The 16,163-nt window shown below is 41.3% G+C and overlaps 1 protein-coding gene across 1 annotated transcript in view; it reads right to left on the bottom strand.

Annotated features, from left to right (window-relative positions):
• Positions 1-14,950, bottom strand: part of CERS6 (ceramide synthase 6) — a 94,139-nt gene extending 79,189 nt beyond the window's left edge. The window contains exon 1 of the mRNA XM_021534753.2: positions 14,586-14,950. Coding sequence (XP_021390428.2) covers positions 14,586-14,755 — 170 coding nt within the window. The 5' untranslated portion in view covers positions 14,756-14,950. The remainder of the gene's footprint in view (positions 1-14,585) is intronic.
• Positions 14,951-16,163: the final 1,213 nt, after the last annotated feature.

Below are 16,163 nucleotides of genomic sequence, written 5' to 3'. Positions count from 1 at the left end.
GATCTGTCATCCAAGATGCAAATATTTATTGATGGCACAGAAGTATTCCAACTTCTGCTTTTATAACTCATTCTTTTAACACTGTTAAGAGGCTTTGGAATGCCAGATTCACTCAGCTTGTTCTGCAGTAGGACCAAAAGAACTTACATTTTATCGTTATTTTGTTTATACCATAAATAATCCAGCTGCAGAAGAAAGATCTAAATGTAGAACTACAAACTCGGAGCTGAAGCACACTCCACTAGTGTGCTATTGTCATAAATAAAGGTTAAGAGTAAAAAGTCCTTCTTTAAAATTACAACAATTACAAGAGAATAAATTTGTAAGTACTTATTGTTTTGTGTCCTAGATAATACTCAGGTGTCCAAAAGCATTATTAAAATCCATATTTTTAGTAAGCTTCAAAATTTATTTCTTTCTAGCCAAATAAAGAGGACACATCCCTTTAGTATAGAGCACTGCCACACACAGCAGCCCTCCCCCACTCACAGTTCTCCATGCCAAGAATTATACCATGCTTAATGTATAAAAGAATCAGCATTTCCTTCTGCTGGTTTTTCACTTTTACACAGCCTTATTAGACACAGGCAGTGATGCAACCACCATACTATTGTTCAGACCTTTCTCAACTCTTCATATGCATTAAGTTCACAGACCTGTATGGGAAAACGCCCCTTCAAAACAAGCAAATAACTCTACCATTACTATTATACAATTTCTGAGGTAAGAAATTAGAAAGGAAAATGTGCATGACTCTTCTGGGCACACTGTAAATGGACGAGAAAGGTGATACCATTAAAATTAAGACAGCCTGACAGCTTGCATTTTGCAACCATGAAGAGTTTCTTTTGTTTCTTTTAAGTAATAAGCTAGAAAATTTCCAGGCAAGACAATATCCAAAAAGGTGTTAAGAAATAAAAAAAAAAAAACCCCTCTTCAGTGGCTGTTAGATCTTAGAGCTGCAAGTGCCTTTTTTCAAGATTTGAGTTCTCTGAAAAAAACTTCTGGTAAGCCCTGCATGTTTTGTAGTTAATTGCATCTTCTAGACCTGCCTTTGTCAAACCAGGAATGGGACTGATTAATGGTGCTCATTTAGAAGTGGATGCTTCATACAGTTGAGGGCCACTGCCAATCACTGACACCTTATAAATGTCTTATTTAAGAGCAGGAGAGAAAATTATCCCATAAAACTGCAGTGTGAAGGTGAAATTTTCCATCTTCTTGCTTCTGCTCTATCCTCACATAACCCAGACACATCCTGAAATTATTCTAGGACAGAAGCAACTGCACCTGTAAGTCTAGAGTAAACTGTCAAAGGGGAAAGGAGCTTAGAAGTTCAGCAGCATGGCTCACTCTGCATTAAATTCTAAAAACTTCTTTCTATCTGTGATAGTTCTCATTAAAAACTTCTTTAGAAGCAATAAGCAGTCACTGCAGGTATGCTCATATAATAAATAAGGATCTCAGGCCCCATAATAGATTACTCAAAATAATCAGCAGAAAACACAAGCACATTAAGTTTTAGTCTTTGACTATAATACTCAAATTTAGAACCTCCTGAGCTCAGGAGCCTCATTCTTTCAAAGTCAACAGCAAAAACAGACCAAAATATTTTCCATTACTCTCCCACAGGCCAGAAGTGTGGAAAGCCAGAAGGATGCAAGGCTCACTCCTGTGATTAAGTTTTCTGGTTGGTAACCACTCTTCTGTAGGCAAAGCTGAGAGGGAACATTTGCCAAGCTTTCAAATGAAGAAAGCTCAGTGAATGGAAGCTGGAAGAAAATACAGGGTGGATCCAATGAATGCACTGTTTATTATGCAAGTGTACTCATTCAGGGGCCTCTTTATGTCATTCAGTGTAAACAAATACCATGCAAGGCAAAAAAAGCCTTGTTGTGAAGCAGAGTGGCAGACTTGTTGAGACAGTCATGGAGATCATTATTACAACCTATTTTAATATCAACATGTCCACACACCCTGTTGTACTCTCTAAATCACAAAATCATCACATGTGGAACAAACATCCTCATCATCACAAGGATGACAAGTTTTCTGTTTGTACTCGGAGCTCTTAATAGCTGCTTATATTGTTACTCTGGCAGTGACTACAGTGTACATAGAATGCCTGGGTTCACATTAAACTACCTGTCACATGGACTGACCTAGCAGCACACTGCCTGCTAGGGCATCACCTGAATACTACTTCCAGCCACCCTACACATGTAGACAGGAGCTACAACCACTGCACAGATGTATCAGACCTCCTTCTCCACCATAAAGCAGCTTGGTGCAAGAACAGACCTGAGTCAGGACACAGAAAAGCTGTCCACAAGGCGTGTACCAGCGGCCGTCACCGAGCAGCAGGCTCAGTCTTCAGTCACTATTAGAGCTGTTCCTGTTAAAGGGACTGAGGGAAGGAGCAGCGAGGCTAGCACATGCTCCCTTTCACTGCTCCATCACCCTGCAGCACGCAGGAGCACTTCCTACTCTGTGAAAAAAGAACAAGTCATTCTGGTTGACATGAAATGTTAACTAACCTTCTATGTGTGAGGATTTTCAGACAAAATTAATACTTTCTGGCTGCACACATACTACTAGTCCTGAAAAAATGGAAGGGGGAGGAAAATGTGTCACTAAGTCAATGAAAGAAAAATACAATGCAAATTTTTTTTTTAATATTTATATATACGTGTATATATAGGTACAGAGATAGAATTGTTTATGCTTCACAATTACTAAAACAGCAACACAATTACTAGATTAGATTACTATATTATTAAAATTCCACAGATAGATATGACCATGCATAATGTCACAAAACTTCTGGTCTTTCACAGAAGTTATATAAAGAGAAAACACCCGAACTCAGCAGAAGTTGATTTCTAATTTATATTGGCAGAAGATCAGACTCAGGACATTTGATTAAATAAATTATATTTAAGTGCAATATAAATCCTCAAATCAGTTCAACTACCCTCAAAGACCATGTAATTTACACCTCCCGCAGACCTTACCGTCTGCAAATAACCCAATAAGACTGTGTGACAAAACACTATGCATGTAATACAGGTTCACAAAATTAATGTTCTTTTTACATTAAAATTCATCTAGGAAAACAAATGCTAATGTTGGAAGACCAACAACTAGCCTGATGTATAGAATCCACGATGCTTCACAGTAAACTCTATGAAGTCACTGGGATGGGAGCATGAAAACCCCTGACCCTTATCTTTTAATGTATGCCTTAGAATTTACCAGTCCATGTGCACCAAGAAGGCCTAAAGGTTTGCAAGAGATTCACAAAAGCCCCAGGTGAAGTTAATGCAAGTCTGAAAAAGAAGACAAGATACAAGTGGTAATATCTGGATTCTAAGGACTGTTTTTATATATGAAGATGAACTCATCTTGCTTTTTACTTGAAATTCCTACATGTGAACAAGAAGGTAAGATGTTGGATACTACTGCCTTGTCTCTTCATTCCAACAAGCCTTCCCCAAGACAGAAATCCACCCCCACAAATAAACAAAAAAGTCAAACAAAATCCATAATAACACCTTGCTATTGCAGGACTCAAATCAGTCACAGGTATTCAAGGGAAGCAGAGGTCCTTTGCATATTGTACACAAAACACTGGATATGGAGGACTGGAATCAAAGAATCACTTTATGGACCACATAGCTGGCAACATCCTTGCTTTGACAGATAGGCTCCCTGTATATAGCTTCTCAATGTGCTGTGCTCTAGTCTGAGAGCTGGAAGAGGATGGCAGATTATTTAGCAGATGTCATTTTCTTAGTCAATGCACTTGGGTTATTTTCAAACCATTAAAAAAAAAATTTCCTGGTATAGATACAGGACTTTACAGAAAGAAAACGTGAAAGAGGCTATGGTTTCTTCCTAAAAAGCACATGAAGGGTTTTGAGATGAGGATGACCAACACATTGTTTTTCCACAAAACTGAGAAAGATCCTTGATAAAATTAGGATCAGCTTGAAACCCTTGAGAGCCCTTTGAAGTGTAAAAGCAGATCCTTCAAGTTAAATTTGAAGTTTTCTTTCCTTTGAGGCAACTTATTTAAGAGGTTTGTTATTAGTATTTAAAGCTCTAAACCACTCTAGTGTTACACCTGAATTATTTGGTAAACAAGACAAAACACAAGGAATACTCATGTGATGGACACAGGTGGCTGGGTTCTCCTCAAACCTTGGAGGCATCTTGGTAGCAAGATGAAGTAGTGTCCTATTTCTGCTAGCACTCTTCATCTTGACCACTGAGGGTAAATGTCAGGCTAGAGATTCAAACTCTTGCTATGACTCCAACAAACCACCAGCCTATTTTCAAAAAAATCAACCTCTTAAGAGATAATTTTACAGGTTACCTGTTAAAGGATAATTTTTTCCTCCAATAAAACACAAAACAAACAGAAAAACACAATTAAACTTTCTGTGTATCATGCATGATACAAACTGATTAATTCTGATGAAGAATGTGTGATTCTGGAGGCTGGCAATGCTACACGGATCTCATTTTTATCTCTACATCCTTGTCTTGTAACCAAACCATTTATCAGTGTTGGCTGAAAGTCAGGACATCTGCTCGTGATGAAATTTTGACATTTCTAACTTTCCATTTCATTCCAAACTGGAAGAAAATCAAGTATTTTTCATGTTTCCTGTAAATGCTCTAGAAAATAACAATTCCAGACTAGCACACATTACAGTATCTCTAATTAGGAGAAAAGATATGTTTCTTGTGTCAAATACCAAACTGTTTCATTATCACCCCAAAAAGTCACATTTTGAAACATGTCATTTTCTAGAGCAGTCAATATTTTACATCCATGCCTTACAACTATTTTTTGATGTAATGGTATTAAAAACTAAATAGAAAAAAAGCACATTGCATCAGAGTGATATGATGCCACTGTGGTATATAAATTACTTTCTGTCACACACATATACAAATATATTTTCAACTACCTATTTTATTACCAATATAAAGAATTAGTGAACATGAGACTAAAGACTGGCTTCTCTCTTTTTTTCCCCTAATGGAAAACTTTTTTCCCCTTTTCTTATTATCCTGAACACAAAGGGAATAAAAGCTTTTCCAGTAAGGCATATGATTTCTGCTCTCTGTTGTCTAAGCACTTCTTTATGTGAATTTTTTCAAACACAAAATTATCTTAAAGATATTGCAGTGTTGAGAAGAAACAATTTAAGCGGAACAAAACTAAAATTATCCTAAAACCAGCCTGTTATAATCAAATTTTATGCTGTAGGAGACTCAAAGCATTGATCCTAGAAGAGAAGAGAATGTACTTATTTCAAAGCAACTCAGACTTCATTCTGGGTACCCATAAGGTAATTCCTGCCTTAGGTAGCAGAGGTTCACATCTATTCCTTAATTTACATCCCATCTGCTCACATACCAGACTACAATAAAATCAATCCTACAGAAAATGGAAAACCCAGATGTCCATTCAATCAAATGTTACATGCTCTGCCCTTTCTTCTATAGGCTTCCAGTGAACTTCAACTTAATCCCCTCCTATTCAGTTTTCCAACACAGTTCACAAACCTCATCCAGACATAGGTCTCAGGAGTGCCCTGGAGGCCTGCACTTATGCCATTCTGTGAGGTTTATGATTTCACACAATCACCAAGGTTGGAAGAGACCTCTGAAGATCACCAAGTCTGCTGGGATAGTGTAGGACTATGCCCATGTTTTCCAAGTACATCTACAACTGGAGACTCCACAGCCTCTCTGGGTAACCTGTCACAGTGTTTCACCACCATCCCAATCTTAAAAGTTTGTTTAAACAGAACTTCCTACATATCAATTGCTTGTTGCCTCTTGTCCTTTCACTGTACACCACTAAGAAGAATCTGTGTCCACCAGCACTCCAGCTACAGTTCAATTTATCATCATCATAACAATGCAATCACTGTTAATTTAGTACAAGTGTTGTAATAGTGGGAAATGCTTGGCACCAGAACTGTTCATATTTTCAGGCTACTTTCTTATCATATCAATTCTCACCCTCTTCTCATAGTACTGTGTGGGAAAACTTGACAGATAAGAATCAACCACTCAATTATTGCTCCAATATATACACAACACGTTCCTGCTTGTGGTCTAACCACCTGCATTTCTTTTTCTCAACAGTTTCTTTCCAACATGATGCCCCACAACAGGAATTAATTATACCCATGTGGACCTGATCATCTCATCCAGCAGTATGCTCTGGACAACCACAAGTACTGAAGCAAGAAAGTTAATGGACAAATGCAGAAAAACTTGTCAACAAGCACATATTCATGACCCACTCATTTCCTAGAACTTTGTTTCCAACAGAAACAAATGGTCTTACCAATTGTAAGGGGGATTCTCGTCTTGACAAAGCACTGGTCTCATCTGCTATAGCAGAGCTCAAAAGAGCTGCAGCCCTGATAGGCAAATGATGAGAGACTGGAGCCCTCCAGCTCCCCAGCTACACAGGTCTCTTCCTCGTTGAGAAGTGCTATCTGAGTTCACCCACCACCCCAAAAATTTCTGAGCTCGCTTTCATTTCATGTAGATTAAATCTTGTCTGCTTTGTCACACTGTAATGCCCACTGGTTTAGACTAACATTCTACATTTATGCTGCCCACTTAAAATGTTTCAGCAGTTGCCACATCAAGGCTAATTTCTGTGCACCTTAAGGAATATACCTTGTTTGAGCAGTCCCCTTAAAAACAGCACACCAAGCAGTCTATCTCTAAGTATGGAGGCAACCGTGTCTCAGCAATACACAGTACATCACACAGTCACAACAGACAGGAGGAAGAGCAAGCACAAGGGATATTACAACATACCACTCTGATCTTCCTTTCACATTACTTCTGTGATCAGGGACTGCTTCTGAGTAAACTTTTTACTTTGAGCTATAGAGCACAGTTTTATTCCCAAATAAGCAATTCCCTGCCACTCCAGGAAAGCATCTCTCATTAGTCTAGGCAGTTTAGTTAATTTGTACCATTTGATTTGTACAAAAGCAGTTTTCATAGTTTAAAGTTCTGTCAAACACCATAGGAAAGTATAAATTGAGAGTAGTCTTTGCTTCCACTGTCTTCCCAGTGAAAAGACAGAAGTCCCACAGACATGGTAAACAGCAGGCCCGATAAAAAATCAGGTATCTGAACTTTTCTCAATGTCATATAGAACTGAATTCAATCAGTAACAGAGGAGAAAAGGGAGTGAAGAGATCCCAATGCTGAAGTGAGGGTTTCAGCATCATCTCTATTAAGCCTTTTTCTCTTTTTGCTAAAAAATACTAAGTTTATCTCGGAGGATAGCAAACAGGCAGTGAGTAGATTTGATGACACCACATGCTATGTTATTTCACTACTGATAAAAATAGAGCTACTAGCTTTTGCAAATGATAAAGACTACTGCAAGCACAAATACTCAAATAGCCTCAAGAACGTAAGATTTTATGCCAATGAACACATTTCAAGCTCTAACCTCTGTGCACCAGTGTTCACTATGTCGGCTAGATTTATTTAATACAGTACTATAGGCTATTGCCCTCATCCATACAGGAGAAACCAATACAGTGAAGATTTTATCAAAAGGAAGCTTCTATTGCACTTGCACAATACCTAAATCACTTGCATTGATAAAAAAATGCAAGTGATTCAGGTATTTTGCTTTAACTATCCTAGTGTGACCTGTGAGCACAAAGAAGGCTTTTCATCACTTCAGACAAAACTTCAACGTGCATCATTTATAATATTAAAATGAGTTTTAGGTTAGTGAACCTGAAAGATACTTCATTAATACAAGGTAGTCTGGAGACCCTTAACACTTCATTCCTCCCTGTGCAAAACATAACTTGGATTAATAGACAATATACATGACATGGTTAATTGGATGGTACACTCCTTTACAAGTCTTAAATTTTCTTAGTAATTGTACAATTACCTTGAGAGTTAAAATTTGATTGTGCTACGTCAGTAATAGTTACATGAGGCTTTACAATTGCTCAGAGATATTAAAGCTTGACAACAGCAGAATTTGCTATTAAGAGAGGTATTAACTACATAGGGGAAAAAAATACCGTTTACTCTCTGTTTTACATGCAGAAGTCACAACTTTGTGTTACAGGTCTATATGAAAACCATCTCTAAGATTTCAAATGACTGGGCTAAATACTGCAGTTCTCTCACCCTGGCTGCAGTTTAACTACTTCAGAATAACCTGAAAGGCATTGCCAGAAACTGATGGATGCCATATGGTGTAGAGTTAGTCTTCTGTAAGGACTATGTGCTAAAAACATTTCCTCCCAGAGGACAGAAGTTCTCAGCCCATCCAATTGTCATAAATTTTGCTTACCTTGAAACAAGACAGTAGTGATTCTTCCTGTTCCAATCACTCAGACACCCAAACATTTCATGATCAGAGACCCTTCCTTTCCCTTGGCTGCCCCCAAAATCTGTACGTGCCCAGTGAGTGAAGTCACTTTGGGGGGAGACACAAAGCAATTCAGGTGTTAGATCAACAGCTCCAAGGAACTGTAGATACACATCATATGCATCTGATTGTCCATAAGGCATCGACTACAGTCTTGAGCATATGACTGGACATTATATAAGGTTACATCACTTACAAAAGCTGTCTAGTTTTATGCTGTAATTTTAACTTTCTTCTCAAAACTCCAAGACCATCTTGAGACAGGCACAGAAATACCACATGCTAATAAACTGTCAACCTACTGCAGGCATGGGATATATAACAACTTGAGAAAAAAGAACAAACCTCCTCCCCACAAAATATAATCAAATAAACACTGTTCAGATCAAGCATCAATCCTGTTGACAGGAACAGAGATAGATTTAAGGGAACAGACTATCCCAAATGTTAATTTACTACATATTTTGTATGAACTACTAAGCCACTGGTCTGCAGATGCATAGAAAGGGGCAGCATACCAGAAGCTCTTATTTTTCCAAAAACAAATCCTTGGCACATGCCTGTTAATCAGTGACAGAGGCAGAAGTAGGAACAGTAGAAAGAGACACAGGTAATTTGGATCCAGTTGTGTGGTTGCAGGAATCCAGGCAGGAACCAAATTGGACTTGCTACCAGTAACTGGAACTGCACTCAGACAAAACCCCACTACCCGTGGCTCTGCCTCAGTAATAGGCTCCCAGCACTCACTAATGACCTGTCACTGAAACCTTCCATTGGCAGAGCTGTGGTTCAGCTGTCACACTTCTCTCACATGGATATTTTAGGAATGAATGGCCATATATAAAGGACATTCAAATAGTGTGCACTTTATCCACTGCACTTTTTCCTTCTTTGAAAGGAACACTCTAAGCCTATGGGTGACCACACAACTACATTACACAACAGAGATGTGCACCAGCCAGCACTGGCAGGACCAGCGTGTGCAAGAATACACTGCACTGGTCTGAGCTGGTAAGAAACAGTCAAGACAGACAATAGCTCTCCAGGCAAAACAATAATTTTGTTGGGAAGTGTTAGTCTGCAAGTGTTAGTGGCTGAAGCTCAACCCTACAACCCTAGGAAACAAAAACTGGTTATATAAAGAAAAAGATAAATGACAGAAAATTAGTAACTTAAAGAAACAGAAAAATGAATAGTACAATCAGTAAGATATAAATGCATTTTAAAGCTATTACTGCTAAGGCTCTATTGTTACTTATTAAAATGAAATTGATTTAAAGTTGAAAATAAATAGTTTTTTAGTTATTTTCTTCCCAGGGTCTGCCTTTTCATACAAGTTAGCAATTTCAATATTCTATTCAATTTTGACAGAATTAAGCATTTAGTAAATAGCAATCAAGCAAAGAGAAAAAGTCATACATGTCAGCTTATGAAAAAAATAATTTAAAAAAAAGGTAAAGAAAGAACTGAGAAAGTTATTGTCAGAACATATATATCCACTTACATACAAATTAATTACACCTGAACGATCAGATTTTGCTTAACACACAGGGAAGGAAGCAAAAAATTTATAAATATTACAGCCTAGAAAAAGGTTTTGACTGAAATAACCATCAGTGCCCCACCCAACCTCTTCAGATGAGGTTTTGGGCTGCTGGAAGTACAGGAAGTTTGTGCACTTGCTTCCAAAATTTGTATCCGGTCTAGCCTCATTTTTGTTGTAAAAATCAACTGATACTATATGTCCTAGGGAGTACAAAAATCAAATTTGTATGTATATACTACACACCAGAAACACTCGTAAGACTGTATGTATTGTCATCCAAATGAATTTTTATAGCTACCAAAAGTATATATATACATAACAATACAGTCATTGTATCATGTCACCAAGATCCACTAGGTGTCTGTGTCATGCTAAATGAAAATCAGCTGAGGTTACCTTTGAGACTGAATTATCATGACAAAAGCAGTTTCATATAAAAGCCATGAATTTCCATATGCTCAGTGTCAACAGCATCTGGATCAGAGTAATAGTAAATGATGTGGCTGGTTCAGCTCAAGTCAGTGCAGCTGGAGGGCTGTTGCTATATATAATCAAGCTGACCTTATGAGCCATTCCATCAACTGCAGAATATCAACATCACCTTTGAGAACTGCTACCCATCAAGGCTAGATTACAATTACAGTACAAGCAGTTTGCTGATTCATTGAGGGATTTCATTACATCTGGGCCCAAACTGCTGCTTACAAGATGAGGAAAATAAAATACAGTGCAACTACAGTGCAAAGATGAAGTATGAGTAACTTCAATAGATGAGCCAAGTGCACAGAAAGTAGTAATATTAGACTACTTGATTCAGAAGATTGCTAGACCACATCAGAAATTTGTTTTGTCAGGAATCCCTTTGGAGGATTCAGTCAATTTCTGCCTTGAGAGAAGTCTCTAAAACAGAAGCTTTCTGTCCAGCAAGCACACTGATTGCTGAGTGAACACAGTTTTTGTATAAGCACATACTCCTTGCAGAGGACACGTTTAGGAAAGGATGCTGCTTCTGAGCAGTGAGGTCTAGCACAGAGGGAGAAGAGCCACGTTGTCCCTTAAAAAAAAGAAGAAAAATTTTATTTACCCAGAACAGATGTTTATTTATCTTTTTTAGGCCAAGCAAAACTAAAACACCCTGCTATGAGTAAGTCCAGTTTCAATTCAGCTTTAAGCTGTCTTTGCCGCACTAGAATTGGAAAGGATTCAGGGAGACAGACACTTACTACTGAGCACTTACTTTACCTGAAGGCATTGTATAGCACAGGGGGTATCCTTAATTGTTACATACCTTTAAAAACGTAGTAAGACACACAAAATGGATACATACTAGGGGGAGATATGTTCCCACATTACCCACTGCATTGCTAAACTTCTGCCATCTTGCAAATTACTAGGTAACACTATCTTTGTGCTTAGTTATTACCATTTTCTAAAATGTACTTTGTGTTTAAAGAAAGATGAATGAGAAGGAATGGAAAAAGGCTGTTAAAAGTATTTTAACATCTCATCCATAACTATGATAACCTCAGCAGATACATCCACTAAATCTCATGGCTATGAGATTGTACCTCAGACCAAAGTTTATTTCGGGAGCACTCATCACCATCAGATCTACTTGCTGAGGTGACTACACATACCATTCTAATCTACTTTTTCCTTCCATTCAAGAGGGCTGGTCAGGGATAGCAGGACAAGGAAATCAATAAAAAAAGCAACCCATTTGAAAGGAGAAAAAAAATTAAGAAGTGTCTAAATTATTTTCTTGGCTTGGTTAGCTGATTCACCAAACCAGTAACAAATAACAACAATCCTTGTAGGATTAACTCTGTAAATAATACATGTATATGTAGAGAACAAAATTTCCAAGTTCTATCACTTCAATATCACCTGCAAATATATACACATAAACACATATGTATATAAAAATAATATCAACTTTCAGCATTGCAAATTGCATCACCCAAACATGTCAAGAACTTTGTAAACAAAGACAGGTAAAATTCAACTCCCCAAAACCGTATTTCTTACTATTGTGAGGATTCATGAAGTTAGTAACCCTTCCTATGAAGCAGAGGAATAAACCATACTACTACAGCAGCCTATCAGTCAGCTGCTGTGAAGCAGTCTGAAAATAATGGATATAAAACACATGCTACAGAATCAATTTTTATTTCTTCTTTAGCTGCTATAATTGCAACTGCTAAACATCTGTAAGAGCATGCTGCAGGATGCAGCACATACATCAGTCATCCACAACTTGAGTTGAAAAAAAGTTTTGATACAGAGAAAAAAGAAAAAATTCCGTTTTAAAGATATCCCTCTCTTTCCCCTTCTAAATAATGTATAATTGCAGACCTTTAATTGATGATGTGCATGAAGGATTTCTGTAGCTCCCAACAACCAAAGCACAGAAATCTGAAAAAACCAATTAACAGTAAGCAATAATTAACCTTGATCATTCCCCCATTCAAAGTCATACACAATCCCCCTACTTTCATCAGTGGAAACAGGTCCAGTTGCTTTTGCTCAGCCTGCTTTAATAAAACGCTCTACATGAAAAATCACTGTTGTACCGTGCCAAGTGGATTAATCCCACACAAAACAGCCACTCCTACTCTCACAGTGGAGTTTTGAAATTTATTTTAATTTTAAAAGGAAAAAATACATACCTAAGTAATTGTTAGTAAAATATCCTTGGAGGTCTCTCACCTACAATCAGGTTAGAAGAACACATTTCTCAATATAAATTTCAAAATCCATCTAATGAATACAAGAGAATTTTAAAAATACTAGTATTATCATCTATATGTACAACTAACACCTAAAAATATAATGCATTGCAAAATTAAACTTACTTTAAATGAAGAAAATTACCAAGAGTAAGTGGATACAAACTACTACATAATCAGATTAGCTTCTACAATGCTAACAGCAGCCACATCAGGATTAGCAGAAATGTGAGTTAAACTTGAGGTTGAAACTATCTCTCTGACTAGCTGTTCCTCCATCAAAACACAGTCCTGCTGCGATGCTTATTGCATTTCAGATGACAAGAGATGCAGTATCATGCACCCTCTTTCAACACTTAAAAGTACACATCATAGATTGCAAAAAAAAAAGTAATTATTTGACATAATCTAAATACTTGTAATTATACTCATTACTCCAGTTGTTAAAAATATTGCACTATTTAGTGCAATATAGTTAACAACTTGAGTAATGAGTACAACTCAATTGCCTCAAATAACTTTTCACAACCTCAGATTTTCAGGCAGATGACAATTTTTGCTGTTCAGTAAATCTGTAAAGCAACACAAAAGATAACAACGGCCCATGACAGCTTATTTTTCAAAACAAATGTGATCCTTTCAACCAAGCTAGGAATACAGGCAAGTTCGAACCAGGGAGAGGGAATGCTTAGGAAATTTGAAGCGGTACCTGGCAGATAAGCTGTTTTATCATTTTTAAAGTATCTTTACAGCCCTTCTCTGGCATGTAGTAACTACCAGTCATCTTTTATCTTCCTTGACTATCCTAATAGCATGCCTAAGAAAACACCACTGAAAACACGTAGGTGTTGGCATAAGGAGTCGTTCTTTTGTTCTCTGCTGTTGAGGAGCACCACCTTTGTCAGACGGCGCAGCAGCGTGCGCAAGTGAGCGCCCACTTGGCTTCAGCTGCCTCCCCGTGACAGGCGGCCCCTGCTCAGCACCCGCACGGGAACACTCACCGAAAATACAGTCCCCGCTGACCGATCGCTAGTCTGACGCTTTATGTTTAGGTATGCATATATATGTATTCATGTATTTGTTCAACCTGGTGTATGAGTTCAGCAGCCTCGAAGAACGGTGAGTTTGGTTCAGAGATGAACAGCGTCTGGCGCGTTTCATCGCTGAGCTTCCACATTCTGACAGCCCCAGGAGTGTTTCGACACTCGGCACGGACCGCTCACCGACACCATCCGCACTGGCCACGCACAGCTCTGCTCAGCCCCGCTGCCCCGGGCTGCCCTCGCCAAGAGCTGTCCCTTCCCACCCGAGCCCCACGCCGAGCGGCGGAACATCCGCCGGCCCCCAGCTCCCGCCGCCGCCCCCGGCCGCGCAGCGCTCCCAGCGCGGGCTCCGCTGTGGAGAGCGGCCCTGCGGCGGGGCGCGGGCAAACTCCGCCGCCGGGACCACTTCCCCCGCGGCCGGTCGTCACTGCTCTTGTGGCGGAGCTTCAGCGAGGGGGGCGGGCAGGACCCCGCCGCAGCCCGTGGGTCCGCACAGGTGCCGGAGGGCCCGTCTCCCCCAGCCGCCGCGGCCGCCGCAGGTGGCGGGAGGGCTGCGCCCATTCCCGGGCAGACCTCGCCTCCTAGCGCCCGCGCCGGGCCGCGCCGCAGGCAGCGGGAACGCCGCGCCGGCTGCCTCGAACCCCTCCACCTTCCTGCGTCGGGCCCGCTACGTGACCGACCGAGGGGGCAGGGATAACGCAGGGGCCCGGTAAGGCCGGCAGTGAAGCAGCCGGGCTGACAAAGCTCCTCGGCTGCCCTTGGGCCCGCCCAGCCCAGCCAAGCCCGGGGCGGCGCGAGGGGCTCGGCGTTACCTTTCGAAGAGCAGCCGGATCATGAAGATGCAGAAGGCCAGGGGGAAGGCGAGGTAGAGGTCCTCCGCCTGCGGGAAGGCGGCTTCCTCCGTGCTCTGCAGGTCCGCCCAGGTGACGTTGTGTGGCAGCCAGAACCGCTCGTTCCAGAACCAGGCGAGGATCCCTGCCATCTTTGCTTTGTCTGCCGCGGCGCCCCTCGCTCCGCTCCGCCCGCGGCGAGGCGCGTGTGAGCGGCTGCCGGGAGAGAGGATGGAGGCGTGTGTCAGCCCCGCGGCCGCGGATGATGCTGCCGAGCGCCTTTGCAGGTTCCCCGCCCGGCGGGGGCAGCGGCCGCCCCGCCTGTCACACGGCCGCGCCGGCACCCATTGGCTCCCGCCCGCGCCCGCCGCTGCTCGGGGCCCGCCGGGCGGTCCGGAGCCGCCTTCCCCCGCCCCTTTCCCCTGCCGAAAGACCGCTCCGAAGCCCGAGAGCGAAGTGGCGCGGCCCGAACAAGAGGGACCCCGTCCTAGGGGCACTGACCGCGGCGAGGCGGCCGGCAGCAGCGCTGTACCCGCCGGGCACTGCCTCCGCCTCAGCGCCGGCCCAGGGCCCGCGCCCTGGACGGGTGTCACCCGCCCGCCCTTTCGCCGCCCAGCCGGGGTCCCGGCGAGCCTGGAAAGGCCGTGGCCCGGTAGGAATAGGCAGGTGACAGCGGTGAAAAGCCCTCTGTGAATTCTGCACAGCCACGTGGGCCGGGGTCGGCTTCCGCAGTCCGGTCCCCGAAAGTGGCCCCTGCCCGGATCGCTGCTCCCGGCTCTCTCGGCTGAGGTGTTTAACCGGGAACGGGACTGTCCCGGGTGGAAGGAGTCTCAAACATTCAATGACTTTACTTTGCACGCGGGTACAGGAAACACGTGTACATGTGGCATGGAAAAGCACACGTCTCATCGTCTCATCAGCAACAAGACTGAGGTTAGGACTGAGGCTTTGCATTCCTGGCTAAAAAAAAACCCTTTTTCGTTTTATGTAGATGTTTACCTCTGATTCCTTATCTCATTGCCATGTCTTGCTAGAGAGGAAAACTACAATTGATTTGACTAAATTTTACAGCAGGCTTTAGTATAGCTATAGCCACAGAACTGTACATGTGATGGTCCCGATGCACACAAAATTACTTGAACTAGTAGCTCCTGTAACATCACTGTTTTTCTGCCCTGCCTCAGTTTATTTTAGATGCCTTCTGTGTTCTTCACTGTATCATACTTTCTATCAGGCTATTGAATACTGAGACACAGACCTATGCACATACTTGAGTTTTATCATCCTGCTTTTATGTGTTATGCTAACTTGCTCTTTTTACCCCACTGACTCTATTTGCCCTTCCTTAAAAATTAATTGCACAGCTCCTCGTGTCTGTGCTGACATTTGTGTGCTGAATAAAATCATAAGTCAAACATAATGCTGTGGAAAATGCCACATCAATTTAAAGGAAGAAACAACTTCTGTATATGGAGATAATTTCCATCTAGGACATTTTAGGATGGCTGACGAGCCACGCAGGTAAATCTGCCAGTGAATGTTTCTGTTTTATTGATGAGA

The sequence above is a fragment of the Lonchura striata genome, chromosome 8 (assembly GCF_046129695.1).
Source record: "Lonchura striata isolate bLonStr1 chromosome 8, bLonStr1.mat, whole genome shotgun sequence".
NCBI lineage: Eukaryota > Metazoa > Chordata > Aves > Passeriformes > Estrildidae > Lonchura > Lonchura striata.
The sequence above is the reverse complement of the archived record's forward strand: the minus strand, read 5'-3'. Positions and strand labels throughout refer to the sequence as shown.